The following is a 17,840-nucleotide window of genomic DNA, read 5'->3' on the forward strand; positions in this document are numbered from 1 at the left end:
ATATCTAGTAACATACAACTTTAAGAGAGTCATAAAACACAACAAAAGGTTTTATTTTTGATAATTTATTCCAAGTAAACATTATACCTGGCGCTGTGACTTGAGCAATGGGCGCAACAGGCACAGTAGTCACATCAGGAGGAGGGGAGGTCGCAGTTAGGGCTGAAAAGCGAGGAAGGGAAAGAAAGAAAACAATTTATGCTTACCTGATAAATTTATTTCTTTTGTAGTGTGTTCAGTCCACGGGTCATCCATTACTTATGGGATATATTCTCCTTCCCAACAGGAAGTTGCAAGAGGATCACCCAAGCAGAGCTGCTATATAGCTCCTCCCCTCACAAGTCATATCCAGTCATTCGACCGAAACAAGACGAGAAAGGAGAAACTATAGGGTGCAGTGGTGACTGGAGTTATAATTTAAAATTTAGAACCTGCCTCAAAAAGACAGGGCGGGCCGTGGACTGAACACACTACAAGAGAAATAAATTTATCAGGTAAGCATAAATTATGTTTTCTCTTGTTAAGTGTGTTCAGTCCACGGGTCATCCATTACGTATGGGATACCAATACCAAAGCTAAAGTACACGGATGATGGGAGGGACAAGGCAGGAACATTAAACAGAAGGAACCACTGCCTGTAGAACCTGTCTCCCAAAAACAGCCTCCGAAGAAGCAAAAGTGTCAAATTTGTAAAATTTGGAAAAAGAATGAAGTGAAGACCAAGTTGCAGCCTTGCAAATCTGTTCAACAGAGGCCTCATTCTTAAAGGCCCAGGTGGAAGCCACAGATCTAGTGGAATGAGCTGTAATTCTTTCAGGAGGCTGCTGTCCAGCAGTCTCATAGGCTAAGCGTATTATGCTACGAAGAAAGAAAGAAAGAAAGAAAGAAAAAGAAAGAAAGAGAAAGAAAGAGAGAGAAAGAGAAAGAAAGAAAAAGAAAGAAAAAGAAAGAAAAAGAAAGAAAAAGAAAGAAAAAGAAAAAAAAAGAAAAAGAAAGAAAAAGAAAGAAAAAGAAAAAAAAAGAAAGAAAGAAAAAGAAAGAAAAAGAAAGAAAAAGAAAGAAAGAGAAAGAAAAAGAAAGAAAGAGAAAGAAAGAGAGAGAAAGAGAAAGAAAGAAAAAGAAAGAAAAAGAAAGAAAAAGAAAAAAAAAAGAAAGAAAGAAAAAGAAAGAAAGAAAGAAAAAGAAAGAAAGAAAAAGAAAGAAAAAGAAAGAAAAAGAAAGAAAGAAAGAAAAAGAAAGAAAGAAAGAAAAAGAAAGAAAAAGAAAGAAAGAAAGAAAAAGAAAGAAAAAGAAAGAAAAAGAAAGAAAAAGAAAGAAAAAGAAAGAAAGAAAAAGAAAGAAAAAGAAAGAAAGAAAGAAAGAAAAAGAAAGAAAGAAAGAAAGAAAGAAAGAAAGAAAGAAAGAAAGAAAGAAAGAAAGAAAGAAAGAAAGAAAGAAAGAAAGAAAGAAAGAAAGAAAGAAAGAAAGAAAGAAAGAAAGAAAGAAAGAAAGAAAGAAAGAAAGAAAGAAAGAAAGAAAGAAAGAAAGAAAGAGAGAGAGAGAGAGAGAGAGAGAGAGAGAGAGAGAGAGAGAGAGAGAGAGAGAGAGAGAGAGAGAGAGAGAGAGAGAGAGAGAGAGAGAGAGAGCTGAAGCCTTTTGACCTCTCCTCTGTCCAGAGTAAACGACAAACAGAGAAGAAGTTTGTCGAAAATCTTTAGTTGCCTGTAAGTAGAACTTCAGGGCACGGACCACGTCTAGATTATGCAAAATACGTTCCTTCTTTGAAGAAAGATTAGGACATAACGATGGAACAACAATCTCTTGATTGATATTCCTGTTAGAACCCAGGTTTAGTAAGCAGGACTACCTTGTCTGAATGAAAGATCAGATAAGGAGAATCACAATGTAAGGGCAGATAACTCAGAGACTCTTCGAGCCGAGGAAATAGCCATCAAAAACAGAACTTTCCAAGATAAAAGCTTAATATCAATGGAATGAAGGGGTTCAAACGGAACACCCTGAAGGAACTTTAAGACCAAGTTTAAGCTCCACGGAGGAGCAACAGTTTTAAACACAGGCTTAATCCTAGCCAAAGCCCTGACAAAAAGCCTGGACGTCTGGATTCTCTGCCAGACGCTTGTGTAAAAGAATAGACAGAGCAGAAATCTGTCCCTTTAGCGAACTAGCGGATAAGCCCTTTTCTAAACCCTCTTGTAGAAAAGACAATATCTCCTAGGAATCCTAACCTTACTCCATGAGTAACTCTTGGATTCACACCAATATAAATATTTACACGGCCATACCTTGTGGTAAATTTTTCTGGTAACAGGTTTCCGAGCCTGTATTAATGTATCAATAACCGAATCCGAAAACCCACGCTTTGATAGAATCAAGCGTTCAATTTCCAAGCAGTCAGCCTCAGAGAAATTAGGTTTGGATGGTTGAAAGGACCCTGGATTAGAAGGTCCTGCCTCAGGGGTAGAGACCATGGTGGACAGGACGACATGTCCACTAGGTCTGCATACCAGGTCCTGCGTGGCCACGCAGGCGCTATCAGAATCACCGATGCTCTCTCCTGTTTGATCCTGGCAATCAGTCGAGGTAGCAACGGAAAAGGTGGAAACACATAAGCTATGTTGAAAACCCAAGGGGCTGCTAGTGCATCTACCAGCACCGCACCCGGGTCCCTGGACCTGGATCCGTAACAAGGAAGTTTGGCGTTCTGGCGAGATGCCATGAGATCCAGATCCGGTTTGCCCCAACGATGAATCAGTTGAGCAAATACCTCCGGGTGAAGTTCCCACTCCCCCGGATGAAAGGTCTGTCGACTTAGAAAATCTGCCACCCAGTTCTCCACGCCTGGGATGTAGATCGCTGACAGGTGGCAAGAGTGAGACTCTGCCCAGCGAATTATCTTCGAGACTTCCAACATCGCTAGGGAACTCCTGGTTCCCCCTTGATGATTGATGTAAGCCACAGTCGTGATGTTGTCCGACTGAAATCTGATGAAAATCAGTGTTGCTAACTGAGGCCAAGTTAGAAGAGCATTGAATATTGCTCTTAATTCTAGAATGTTTATCGGGAGGAGTCTCTCCTCCTGAGTCCACGATCCCTGAGCCTTCAGGGAGTTCCAGACTGCTCCCCAGCCTAGTAGGCTGGCATCTGTTGTTACAATCGTCCAATCTGGTCTGCGAAAAGTCATTCCTTTGGACAAATGAACCCGTGACAACCACCAGAGAAGAGAATCTCTGGTCTCCTGGTCCAGATTTAGCAAAGGGGACAGATCTGAGTAATCCCCGTTCCATTGACTTAGCATGCATAGTTGCAGCGGTCAGATGTAGGCGCTCAAATGGCACTATGTCCATTGCCGCGACCATTAAGCCGATTACTTCCATGCACTGAGCTACTGATGGGCTTGGAATGGAGTGAAGGACACGGCAAGCATTGAGAATCTTTGATAACCTGGACTCAGTCAGGTAAATCTTCATCTCTACAAAAGAAAAGGGACCCTTGTGAGTGGTAACAGAGAACTCTTCTCCACGTTCACTTTCCACCCATGCGACCTCAGAAATGCTAGAACTATCTCTGTATGAGACTTTGCATTTTGAAAACTTGACGCTTGTATCAGAATGTCGTCTAGGTACGGAGCCACCGCTATGCCTCATGGTCTTAGTACCGCCAGAAGTGAGCCCAGAACCTTTGTAAAAATTCTCGGGGCCGTAGCTAACCCGAAGGGAAGAGCTACAAACTGGTAATGCCTGTCTAGAAAGGCAAACCTTAGGTACCGATAATGATCTTTGTGAATCGGTATGTGAAGGTAGGCATCCTTTAAGGCCCCTGTGGTCATATATTGACCCTCTTGGATCATGGGTAGGATGGTCCGAATGGTTTCCATCTTGAACGACGGAACCCTTAGGAATTTGTTTAAGATCTTTAAGTCTAAGATTGTGGTTCCCAAGAAAGAGGGAACTTTCAGACCAAACAGATTTGAATAAAACCCTTGCCCCTGTTCCGTTCGCGGAACTGGGTGGATCACTCCCATCACTAAGAGGTCTTGTACACATTGTAGAAATGCCTCTTTCTTTACTAGGTTTGTTGATAACCTTGACAGATGAAACCTCCCTTGTGGAGGAGAAGTATTGAAATCCAGAAGGTATCCCTGAGATATAATCTCCAACGTCCAGGGATCCTGTACATCTCTTGCCCAAGCCTGGGCGAAGAGAGAAAGTCTGCCCCCCACTAGATCCGTCTCCGGAAAGGGGGCCCTGTCTTCATGCTGTCTTAGGGGCGGAAGTAGGCTTTCTGGCCTGCTTGCCCTTGTTCCATGACTGGTTGCCTTTCCAACCCTGTCAGTAACGAGCAGTAGTTCCTTCCTGTTTTGGAGGAGGAAGTTGATGCTGCTCCTGCCTTGAAATTACGAAAGGCACGAAAATTAGACTGTTTGGCCTTTGATTTGGCCCTGTCCTGAGGAAGGGTGTGGCCCTTACCTCCAGTAATGTCAGCAATAATTTCCTTCAAGCCGGGCCCGAATAAGGTCTGCCCTTTGAAAGGAATGTTAGTAGTTTAGACTTAGAAGTTACATCTGCTGACCAGGATTTAAGCCATAGCGCTCTGCGCGCCTGTATGGCGAATCCGGAATTCTTAGCCGTAAGTTTGGTTAAATGCACTACGGCATCCGAAACAAACGCATTAGCCAGGTTAAGGGTTCTAATCTTGCTCAAAGATTCATCCAATGGTGCTGTGCGAATTGCCTCTTCCAGAGACTCAAACCAGAATGCCGCTGCAGCAGTGACAGGCGCAATGCATGCAAGAGGCTGTAATATAAAACCTTGTTGAACAAACATTTTCTTAAGGTAACCCTCTAATTTTTTATCCATTGGATCTGAGAAAGCACAGCTATCCTCCACCGGGATAGTGGTACGCTTGGCTAAAGTAGAAACTGCTCCCTCCACCTTAGGGATCGTCTGCCATAAGTCTCGTGTGGTGGCGTCTATAGGGAACATTTTTCTAAATATCGGAGGAGGGGAAAAAGGCACACCGGGTCTATCCCACTGCTTGCTAATAATCTCTGTAAGCCTCTTTGGTATAGGAAAAACGTCAGTACACACCGGTACCGCATAGTATTTATTCAGCCTACATAATTTCTCTGGGATTGCCACCGTGTCACAATCATTCAGAGCCGCTAACACCTCCCCTAGCAACACGCGGAGGTTCTCAAGCTTAAATTTAAAATTTGAAATTTCCGAATCCGGTCTCCCCGAATCAGAACCGTCACCCACAGAATGAAGCTCTCCGTCCTCATGTTCTGCAAATTGTGACGCAGTATCAGACATGGCTCTCGTGTCATCGGCGTGCTCTGTCCTTAACCCAGAGCTGTCGCGCTTGCCTCTTAACTCGGGCATATTGTATAATACTTCTTTCATAACATTAGCCATATCATGTAAAGTGATTTGTAAGGGCCTTGATGTACTTGGCGCCTCAATCTTACGCACCTCCCGAGCGGGAGACGAAGGTACTGACACGTGAGGAGAGTTAGACGGCATAACTTCCCCCTCGTTGTCTGGTGATAATTTCTTTATCGGTACAGATTGACTTTTATTCAAAGTAATATCAATACAATTGGTACACATATTTCTATTGGGCTCCACATCGGCTTTTAAACATAATGAACAAGCAGATTCCTCTGTATCAGACATGTTTAAACAGACTAGCAATGAAGCTAGCAAGCTTGGAAATTACTTCAATAAGTTTACAAGCAATATAAAAAACGCTGCAGCACTTTTTTAAAAAACACAATTGAATAACAAAGAACTAGTTCAGTTATAGTCAACAATTCTTTAAATGTATTAATTAGCAGAGGATTGCACCCATTAGCAAAAGGATGATTAACCCCTCAGTACCCAAAAAACGGATATCAAATTAAGATTTAACGCTTTTATCACAGTCAAACACACTGTCACAGGTCTGCTGTGACTGATTACCTCTCTCAAAAACGAATTTTGAAGATCCCTGAGCTCTCTGGAGACGTCCTGGATCAAAGAGGAAGAAGCAGGAAGACTGTGCTAGAATTTTAACTGCGCAACAAGGCGCTAAAAAAGGTCCCTCCCACTCCTATTACAACAGTGGGAGACCTGATATAACGGTTTCTATGCAGAAATATACGTTAGCCGTGTGGAAAAAAATCATGCCCAAAAAGATCACCAAAGTACCTCACAAAACGATTAACATGCCAGTAAACGTTTTAAAAAAACAACATTTCAGATGCTGTGTAAAGTTATTACTAAGCCTGCTACCAGTCGCTTCTACTGCAGTTAAGGCTCACACATATCAGTATTAACAGTATTTTTTCAGTCAAATTCTAGTCCCTAGAAAATAACTCTACTGTGCATACATTTATCAGCCTGATACCAGTCACTACTACTGCATTTAAGGCTGTACTTACACCATACGGGTAACAGCAGTGTTTTCTTAGTCAATTCCATTCCCAGAAAATATTGTACTGCACATACCTCATTTGCGGGAGACCCCGCATGCTATTCCCATTTTCTGAAGCTACCCCACTCCTCAGAATGTCGAGAACAGCCAGTGGATCTTAGTTACGCCTGCTAAGATCATAGAAAACGCAGGCAGTTTCTTCTTCCAAATACTGCCTGAGATAGAAAAACAGCACACTCCGGTGCCATTTAAAATAAACTTTTGATTGAAGAATAATTAAGTAAAAACTCCAGCTCCTCTCGCGACCTCCTTCTTTGTTGAGGGTTGCAAGAGAATGACTGGATATGACTTGTGAGGGGAGGAGCTATATAGCAGCACTGCTTGGGTGATCCTCTTGCAACTTCCTGTTGGGAAGGAGAATATATCCCATAAGTAATGGATGACCCGTGGACTGAACACACTTAACAAGAGAAATATCTTCATACTGCCAAATTGTCAACTTATTGCTAAGAATTTGAATATTAAAAATATACATAGCCTCACAATGGAACGTCTGTATGTTTATCTTAATCCTCAAAAAATGTAAAAAAAATATATACATAGCCATATGTAGTAAATGGCCAAGGGAACACCACAGTTTCTGATAAAAGCACACCATACAACCATGATATCTGGAGTTGTGACTTCAGATATTGGTGCAAAAAAAAAAAAAAAAGAAAAAAAGATACAGCTAAAACATCAAGTCTAAGTGCTGTAATAGACAAGGGATATACATATTTCACTATACTTAAATTTTAAGGGCCATAAGACACCACTTTTCATTTTTTGATAAATGATTTAACAGTCATATCTGGAGCTTTGACTCTGAAAAAAACAAAATTTATGCTTACCTGATAAATTCATTTATTTCTGGATATGGGGAGTCCACGGCTTGAGTAATTGCTGTTGGGAATATCACTCCTGGCCAGCCGGAGGTGGCAAAAAGCACCACAGTAAAACTGCTGCTAAGTATCACTCCCTTACCCACAATCCCCAGTTATTAGACCGAAGGGAAATGGAGAAAAAGGAGCAACACAAGGTGTAGAGGTGCCTGAGGTTAGTCTCAAAAGAACTGTCTTAAAATAAAGGGTGGGACCGTGGACTCAAAATATCCGGAAATAAATTTATCAGGTAAGCATAAATTTTGTTTTTCTGACCTAAGATATGGTGAGTCCACGGCTTGAGTAATTACTGTTGGGAGACAATACCCAAGCAAGAGGACACTGATAAATAGGGAGGGAAAAGACAGGCAGTCCTAAACAGAAGGCACTACCGCTTGAAGAACCTTTCTCCCAAATTTGTAAAAGTTTGAAAAAAGTACGTAGAGAAGACCAAGTTGCAGCCCTGCAAATTTGTTCCACAGAAGCTTCATTTTTGAAAGCCCAAGAAGAGGAAACGGTTCTTCTGGAATGAGCCGTAATTCTCTCAGGAGGCTGCTGTCCAGCAGTCTCATATGCCAAACGAATTATACTTCGTAACCAAAAAGAAAGAGTAGTAGCAGTAGCTTTCTGACCTTTACCTTTCCCAGAGAAACAGACAAAGAGGGCAGAGGACTGGCGAAAATCCTTAGTTGCCTGTAAGTAGAATTTAAGAGCATGTACAAACATCCAAATTGTGTAACAGACTTTCTTTGGAAGGAGGAGGATTAGGACACAGAGAGGGAACAATTTCCTGAAACCTAACTTAGTACGAAGAACTGCTTTATCGGCATGAAAAATAAAATAAGGGGAATCACACTGCAGAGCTGAGCGTTCGGAGACTTTGAGCAGAAATGATAGCAAGAAACAAAACCTTTTACGATAACAACAATCATAGGATTTATTAGGAATTGGCCAACTTAAGAGCTTTATTCCTATCTTGAATTTCATTAAAGAAAGTCTCTACTTGAAGAGAATCAGACAAGGAGTTGAACCAATAAGATGCCGCACTAGTCACGGTGGCAATACACATCGCAGGTTGCCATTGGAGACCTTGATGAACATAAATCTTTTTCAAATAAGCCTCCAGCTTCTTGTCCATCGGAACCATAAAAGAACAGCTATCCTCAAAAGGAATAGTGGTTCTCTTAGCCAGAGTGAAAATGGCCCCTTCAACTTTGGGTACAGTATACCAAGGGTCTTTAATGGAGCCTTTGACAGGAAACATTTTCTTAAAAATGGGAGATGGGGGAATGACGCCCCTGGTTTCTCCATTCCTGTGAGATAATCTCCCTAGCACGGTCCGGCACAGGAAAAACCTCTGAAGTGGAAGGTTCATCAAAGAAACTTAAGTTTACTAGATTTCTTAGGAGTGACAACGACAGGGGTATTGGGGTCATCTAAAGTAGCTAAAACCTTTAACAATACACAAAGGTGTTGAAGCTTAAATCTGAAGGATACCACCTCAATCTCAGAAGGAATTACTGTCTGGGACGCTCTGAGGGTGAAATCTCATATTCAATGTATCTTCCTCAGACTTAAGAGAAAGGGCAACTTGGGAAGCAGAACTGAGGGCAGGCACCTTACTTTCTGAATTTCCCTTTAATCTGGGAATGGCAGCTAATGCCGCAGATACCGCTGAAGATACATGGGCAGCAATTTCTGCTTTTAAATAAACTCCACTAGGAGTTAGAGGAACCGCAGGGCACTGCATGTGACACCATTGAAGTTTGGGACATAGCAGGAGAAAGCCGAGGTATTATTTTAACAGCATCATCCTGTGAGACATTAGGCTCAAAAATGTTACCTTTATTTTGCAAGGTTTTCTTGACACATGAAGAAGAAAATTGCATAGGAGCTGCAATTTGTGCATCTAAACATAAGCACAAATTCATGAGAGCAGGCTCTTGCTCCATAGAAACAGTAAATAAACTTGTACAGAAGTTTCAAAGATTTTAATATTCAATTAAAAAAAAAAAAATACTTTAAATTTTATCCCAAATTCGGATCAATCCCAAGCTAAAATTATGTGAGAAAAGTTAAGAAAACAAAATATAACAACTTTTTCCTCAGAAACGTTAAAGTAAAGCCGGTCATGTGACCGCAACTGCTGAGCTCAAATTACTGCTGCGACACAGAGGCACTAAAAATAGCTTCCTGGTACACCGATTCCCTGAAATAACCGTTTTTTTAAATCGGACAGTTTAAAATATTGCATCGTTTTATTTTAAAGCAAAGGGGAAATGAATAAGCTGCTGAAATAGAAAATTCAGCATTACTTTCCGTTTAAACTTGTATTGTTTTATCAAGTAAATATGTGTCAGAAAATAAAGCCTAATAACATTTTACCCATTCTTTTTAAAAGAGTTTAAAAGTTAGTCTCGCACATGCTACAGTGCCTGCTTTTTGCCCCAGTGTAACCCATACAACAGGATTATCTATGTCCCAATAAAAAAGCAGTGTCTTAATTTGTTAAGTGCATGGTTCCCCAACTGGAAGAAAAAGCACTTACCTGCTCCGCTGTCCGGCATGTAGACAGTTACAAGGTATGAGAGACCTTTGAAAAAGAAAGAACAGAGTAGCCAACTCTGGCTTTCTAAACTAGGGCAGAGATTGTTAGGAAAACTCAGTAAGTACCTCTTTACAAGTTGAATTACATGATTCAGATAGAAAGTTGCTTAAAATTGCATGCACTAATTTACTCCTATTATTAATGTTTATTCGTTCTCTTGCTATCTTTTTTTAAAAAGCAGGAATGTGATATATTGGAGCCGGCCCATTTTGTGGTTAAGAACCTGGGTTATGCTTGCTTATTGGTGGGTAAATGTAAGCCTCCAATAAGCAAGCGCTATCCATGGTGCTGAACCTAAAATGGGCTGGCTGCTAAGATTTACATTCCTGCTTTTAAAATAAAGATAGCAAAAGAAAGAAGAAAAATTAATAGGAGTAAATTAGAAAGTTGAATAAAATGTCATGCTCTGAATCATGAAAGAAAAAAAAATTGGGTTCAGTGTCCCTTTAACAGTTTAACTGTGGTGCTCTTTGCCTCCTCCTGGCCATATTCCCAACAGTAATTACTCAAGCCGTGGACTCACCATATCCTAGGAAAGAAAAAGGGGGGGGGGGGGGGAATAAAGACACCACAATTTTGATAAATGATTCTATACAATAATAATACCTGGAGCTGGTTGCAGCTGAAAGGTCACAAAGTTAAAAAAAATAAAAATAAAACAATCCATCCAAAATTTCAATGTATTTCTATAAATTGTGATATATTTAGGCATCTGAAGAAATATTTAGCAACAGACATATTTAAAGAGGCATGATAAGACACAACTGATAAGTTTTTGATAAATTATTCCAAGCAATCATAATACTTGGTGCTGTGAATTCAGCAGCAGGCACTGTAATCACATCAGAGGCTGGTGAGATAGCAATTTGGGCTGAAAAACGACAAGGGGGGGGGGGGGACATAATTTATGCTTACCTGATAAATGTATTTCTCTTGTGATGTATCGAGTCCACGGATTCATCCTTACTTGTGGGATATTCTCCTCCCCTACAGGAAGTGGCAAAGAGAGCACCCAAAGCAGAGCTGCCTATATAGCTCCCCCCTTAGCTCCATCCCCCAGTCATTCGACCAAAGGCTAGGAAGAAAAAGGAAAAACTATAGGGTGCAGTGGTGACTGAAAGTTAAAAATAAAAATATATGCCTGTCTTAATAAACAGGGCGGGCCGTGGACTCGATACATCACAAGAGAAATACATTTATCAGGTAAGCATAAATTATGTTTTCTGTTGTAAGATGTATCCAGTCCACGGATTCATCCTTACTTGTGGGATACAAATACTAAAGCTTTAGGACACGGATGAAGGGAGGGACAAGACAGGGACCTTAAAGGGAAGGCACCACTGCTTGTAGAACCTGTCTCCCAAAAATAGCCTCCGAAGAAGCAAAAGTATCAAATTTGGAAAAAAGTATGAAACGAAGACCAAGTCGCCGCATTACAAATCTGTTCAACAGAAGCCTCATTTTTAAAAGCCATGTGGAAGCCACAGCTCTAGTAGAATGAGCAGTAATTCTTTCAGGAGACTGTTGGCCAGCAGTCTCATAAGCCAAACAGATAATGCTTTTCAGCCAAAAGGAAAGAGAGGTAGCAGTCGCCTTCTGACCTCTCCGCTTACCAGAACAAACAATGAAGATGTTTGACGGAAATCTTTAGTTGCTTGTAAGTAGAACTTTAAAGCACGAACCACATCAAGATTGTGCAACAGACGTTCCTTCTTTGAAGAAGGAGTAGGACACAGTGAAGGAACAACAATCTCTTGATTGATATTCTTATAAGAAACAACCATATGAAGAAACCCAGGTTTGGTACGCAAAACCACCTTATCTGCATGGAAAATAAGATAAGGGGAATCACACTAAAGCATATAGCTCAGAAACTTTTCGAGCCGAAGAGATAGCTACTAAAAACAAAAACTTTCCAAGATAGAAGCTTAACATCCATGGAATGCATAGGTTCAAACGGAACCCCTTGAAGAACTTTAAGAACTAAATTTAGGCTCCATGGCAGAGCAACAGGTTTAAATACAGGCTTGATTCTGACCAAAGCCTGAATAAATGCTCGAACGTCTGGGACATCTGCCAGACATTTGTGTAGAAGAATAGACAAAGCAGATATTTGTCCTTATAAAGGAACTAGCTGATAATGCCTTCTCCAATCCTTCTTGGAGAAAAGACAATATTCTAGGAATCCTAATCTTACTCCACGAGTAACCTTTGGATTCACACCAATAAAGATATTTGCGCCAAATCTTATGATAGACCTTCCTGGTGACAGGCTTTCTAGCCTGAATCAGGGCATCAATGACCGTCTCAGAGAAACCACGCTTTGATAGAATCAGGCGTTCAATCTCCAAGCAGTCAGACGCAGAGAAATTAGATTTGGATGCGTGAACAGACCTTGGATTAAAAGGTCCTGCCTCATTGGCAGAGTCCATGGTAGAACCGAGGACATTCAACTAGGTCTGCATACCAAGTCCTGCGTGGCCATGCAGGTGCTATCAGAATTACCGAAGCTCTCTCCTGCTTTATTCTGGCAACCAGACATAGGAGAGGAAATACATAGGCCAGATTGAAGGACCAGGGCACTGCTAGAGCATCTATCAGTACCGCCTTGGGATCCCGGGACCCGAAACGACAAAGTTTGGCATTCTGACGGGACGCCATCAGATCCAATTCTGGTGTGCCCCATAGCTGAATCAGCTGGGCAAATACCTCCGGATGGAGTTCCCACTCCCCCAGATGAAACGTCTAACGACTTAGGAAATCCGCCTCCCAGTTCTCTACTCCTGGGATGTGGATTGCTGAGAGATGACAAGAGTGATCCTCTGCCCATCGGATCATTTTGGTTACCTCCATCATCGCTAGAGAACTCCTTGTTCCTCCTTGATGATTGATATAAGCTACAGTCATGATGTTGTCCGACTGAAACCTGATGAATTTGGCCGCAGCAAGCTGAGGCCACGCCTGAAGCGCATTGAATATCGCTCTCAGTTCTAGAATATTTATCGGGAGAAGAGATTCCTCCCGAGACCATAAGCCCTGGGCTTTCAGGGAGTTCCAGACTGCATCCCAGCCTAGCAGGCTGGTATCTGTCGTTACAATGAGCCACTCTGGCCTGCAGAAACACATTCCCATAGACAGGTGGTCCTGAGACAACCACCAGAGAAGAGAATCTCTGGTCTCCTGGTCCAGATGCAGTTGAGGAGACAAATCTGCATAATCCCCATTCCACTGTTTGAGCATCCATAGATGTAGTGGTCTGAGGTGTAGGCGGACAAAAGGAACTATGTCCATTGCCGCTACCATGAGTCCGATTATCTCCATATACTGAGCCACTGATGGCCGAGGAATGGAATGAATAGCTCGGCAAGTGGTTAAGAGCTTTGATTTTCTGACCGCCATCAGAAATATTTTCATTTCTACCGAGTCTATCAGAGTCCTTAGGAAGGAAACTCTTATAAGAGGGAAGAGAGAACTCTTTTTTTATGCTCACCGTCCACCCGTGAGATCTCAGAAAAGCCAACACAATGTCCGTGTGAGACTTGGATAGCTGGAAAGTTGACGCCTGAAATAAGAGGTCTAGATAAGGCGCCACTGCTATGCCCCGTGGTTGTAGAACAGCCAGAAGGGACCCTAGCACCCTTGTGAAAATTCTGTGAATAGGGATGTGTAGATACGCATCCTTTAAGTCCACGGTGGTCATATATTGACCCTCATGGATCAGAGGTAGAATAGACTTGAATTGATCTTGAATGATGGAACTTTGAGGAACTTGTTTAGAATGTTGAGATCCAAGATTGATCTGAAAGTTCCCTCTTTTTTGGAAACCACAAACAGGTTTGAGTAAAAACCTAGCCCCTGTTCCTCTTTTGGGACTGGGCGGATCACCCCCATGGGATGTAGGTCTTCTACACAGTGTATGAACGCCTCACTCTTTGTCTGTTTACAGACAATCGAGAAATGTGAAAAGTCCCCCTTGGAAGAGAGCCTTTGAATTCCAGAAAATATCCCTGGGACACAATTTCTAAAACCCAGGGATAGTGAACATCTCTTGCCCAAGCCTGAGCGAATAGAGTCTGCCCCCTACTAGATCCGGTCCTGGATCGGGGGCTACCCCTTCATGCTGTCTTAGAGGCAGCTGCAGGCTTTTTGGCCTGTTTACCCTTCCAAGCCTGGTTAGGTCTCCAGACTGACTTGGATTGGGCAAAATTCTCCTCTTGCTTTGCAGCAGAGGAAGCTGAAGCGGGACCACTCTTGAAATTCCAAAAGGAACGAAAATTATTTTGTTTGGTCCTCATCTTATTTGATCTATCCTGAGGGAGGGCATGACCTTTCCCTCCAGTGATGTCTGAAATAATCTTTCAGTTCAGGCCCGAATAGGGTCTTTCCTTTGAAAGGGATGTTCAAAAGTTTAGTTTTAGATGGCACATCAGCAGACCAGGATTTAAGCCATAACGCCCTGCGTGCTAAAATGGCAAAACCTGAATTCTTTGCCGCTAATTTAGCCAGTTGAAAAGCGGCATCTGTAATAAAAGAACTCGCCAATTTAAGGGCCTTAATTCTGTCCAAAATTTCTTCTAATGGAGTCTCCATCTGAAGAGCCTCTTCTAGAGCCTCAAACCAGAAAGCGGCTGCAGTAGTTGCAGGAACAATGCACGCAATAGGTTGAAGAAGAAAACCTTGATGAATTTTTTATCCACAGGATCTTTGAAAGCACAACTGACTTCAATAGGTATAGTTGTACGCTTAGAAAGTAGAAATAGCTCCCTCCATCTTAGGAACTGTCTGCCACGAGTCCCGCATGGTGTCAGATATGGGAAACATTTTCTTAAAAACAGGAGGGGGAGCGAACGGAATACCTGGTCTATCCCACTCCTTAGTAACAATATTCACAATCCTCTTAGGGACTGGAAAAACCATCAGTGTAAACAGGAACCTCTAAGTATTTGTCCATCTTACACAATTTCTCTGGGACCACTATAGGATCACAATCATCTTGAGCCTCAAATACCTCCCTGAGCAATAAGCGGAGATGTTCAAGCTTAAATTTAAAGGCCGTCATATCAGAATCTGTCTGAGGAAGCGTCTTTCCTGAATCAGAAATTTCTCCCTCAGATAACAAATCCCTCACCCCTACCTCAGAGCATTGAGGGCATATCAGATACGGCTACTAAAGCGTCAGACTGCTCAGAATTTTTCCTTAACCCAGAGCTGTCCCGCTTTCCTTGAAAACCAGGCAGTCAGGATAAAACCTCTGTGAGGGTTGTATTCATAACTGTTGCCATGTCTCGTAAAATAAATGAATTTGACGCACTAAAGGTACTTGGCGTCACTTGTGCGGGTGTTACTGGTTGTGACACTTGGGGAGAGCTAGATGCTAAACCCTCATTTACTTCTGACTGAGAATCATCTATTGCTCTATTTTTAAGTGCTAATATATGTTCTTTATAGTTTATAGACATATCAGTACAATTGGGACACATTCTAAGAGGGGGTACCACAATGGCTTCCAAACATATTGAACAAGGATGTTCCTTGGTGTCAGAAATGTTAGACAGGCTAGTAATGCAACAAGCAAGCTTGGAAAACACTGTAATCAAAGTAAATAACACTTAGAAATAAAACAGTACTGTGCCTTTGAGAAAAAAAGCTGCACAAATTCTGCAAAACAGTGTAAAAAAAGCAGTAAACAACGACATTTTTACAGTAGTATCATATAGCCTTAGTAACTTTGCACAGCAATGCAAATAAACAATTAACCTTAGGGGTGTAGAGACTTTTGTTGCCAACAGTTTAGACATTAATGGCTGTGTGTTATTTTGAGGGGGACAGCAAATTTGCACTGTTATACAGGCTGTACACTCACTACTTAACATTGTAGCAACGTATATATACACACACACACACACCACTAGAAGCAACAATTAACATGCTACAAAAAAAAATCCTAAAAGATCAAGGCTAATTTACATCCATTAACTGTATGCACCAAGTTCTTGTAAAACACAAATTATACAATTTAGTTTTCAAACAAAAATTATCCAAGCTGTGATCTATGTTAAGCAGGAAAAGGTACTACAAGTTGAACTGCAATAAATTTAAACATGCACTTTCTACTTGACTCTGCACACTGTTAGTAAGGCACACAACAAGCATATTGCGTACCTGGAACTTGAGGTACAGGATGTTCAGGAACAGTAGACAAACAAGCATCTGGAGCTGAATATAAAGCGACAATGTATCATTTAATTCCTGTACACTATGTACTAAATTTTACTCAATGCCCTTTAAAATAAGATATCTGTAACAGTGACAAATGGTTCTTAGACAATTTTCAATACATATATATTGTATCTAAACAGGTCTGTAGCTACATTGCAAGTAAATGGACACTCTAGTCCAAAATAAACTTTCATGATTCAGAATGATAGAGAATGTAATTTTAAACAATTTTCCAATCAGTGATGTGCAGTCACTAGAGGCAGGTGAGGCAGTGCTTCACCTCTCATATGGGCAAAAATATATATTTTTTTATTGGCTTTAAAAAAAAAAATGTTAATTTTTTTTTCCCAGCATTTTTTTTTCTCACAGCTATATGTTGTGCAATGAAGAGGCACAAGCAGGTCTGCCCACCATTACACAACATGCTGCGCCATCTACTGGATGCAAGTGGTTAAGATCATTGCATGGCCCATTAACTGCTTATTTGAGGCAGTCCTATTTGGGCTGAACCAATCCAGCGAGAGGCATTAGTAAGTGGAACTTAGGGTTGGGGCTGGATGTTAAATCATATAAAACAAAACAAAAACGGAAAAAAACTACTTTCATTATTTTGTTGCTGTCCTGTGAAGCTGCCAGCTTTGCTAAAGTGAAAAAGAGAGTTCTGTTCTTCCCCTCTAAGTGCAGTGGAATGGGCCACTGTCACTTCCTGAATCCTTCCAGAGCACGAGAGGCACAGAGAGCAGTGTTTCACCCACATCTTATTAAAGTAAGATTTTACTGATAGGGATTCTGTTAGTGAAAATGATAATTTAAAGAATGTGGTTTAGTGTTTTTTTTTACTCTTTTACAGCAAAGGATCGTTTTTGTATTTTGTTTACTCAAACTTAACACCCACTAACTTAGCAGCTTGCCTCTGTACTGTACACTAAATTATAGACTCATTTTCTGAACTCTGTAGCTCTGCTGTTTTATTACTTTAAAATGCTGTGGTCCCTCTCCCCCCCCCCCATTGTGTGTGTCTCTATCTATCCATCTCTCTCCTTATGTGTTGTTCTCCCCCATGGTCTCTTTCTCTCTCTGTCTCTCTTCCTCCCCCTCTGACTCTCATGTAATGAAAGAATCTATAAGCATATTTTGCAGCATTAAAGTAAAAAGTATATTTTAAACATATTTTAATGGGCATGGATTTCTAGATCTCATAATAAGAGCAAGCATTGTGTTATCTGGCAAGAGTTTCTGTTACAATCCTTTTAGACTAAAATCAGATGTTTACTAAGTTGACCAGTTTTCCAAGACACCATTTAAAGGGACATGAAACCCATATCAATCCCATATGCAAATTTAAATAACTTTCCAATTTACATCTAATATCTAATTTTCATCATTATTTTGATGTCCTTTGTTGAAAATAATATCTAAATATGCTCAGTAGCTGCTGATTGGTGGCTGCACATAGATACCTCATGTGATTGGCTCACCCATGTGCATTGCTATTTCTTCAACAAAGGATATCTAAAGAATGAAGGCGTATCCTGCCACTGCCTCACCAGCCTCTGACGTCACTGCACGTCACTGTTTCCAATGTACTTTTATCACCAAGTTTGCTCTGTTCTCTTGGTATTCTTAGCTGAAAGCTAAACCTAGGAGGTTCATATGCTAATTTCTAAGCCCTTGAAGGC

At 41.1% G+C, this 17,840-nt stretch overlaps 1 protein-coding gene across 1 annotated transcript in view; it reads right to left on the reverse strand.

Annotated features, from left to right (window-relative positions):
- LOC128652582 (mucin-2) overlaps positions 1 to 17,840 on the reverse strand; it is an 87,361-nt gene that overhangs the window by 49,092 nt on the left and 20,429 nt on the right. Inside the window, exons 4-5 of the mRNA XM_053705513.1 lie at positions 16,105 to 16,158; positions 88 to 162 (exon numbers count right to left, since the gene is read on the reverse strand). Of these exons, the coding sequence (XP_053561488.1) occupies positions 88 to 162; positions 16,105 to 16,158 (129 nt within the window). The remainder of the gene's footprint in view (positions 1 to 87; positions 163 to 16,104; positions 16,159 to 17,840) is intronic.

Source organism: Bombina bombina, chromosome 3 (assembly GCF_027579735.1).
Source record: "Bombina bombina isolate aBomBom1 chromosome 3, aBomBom1.pri, whole genome shotgun sequence".
Taxonomy (NCBI): domain Eukaryota; kingdom Metazoa; phylum Chordata; class Amphibia; order Anura; family Bombinatoridae; genus Bombina; species Bombina bombina.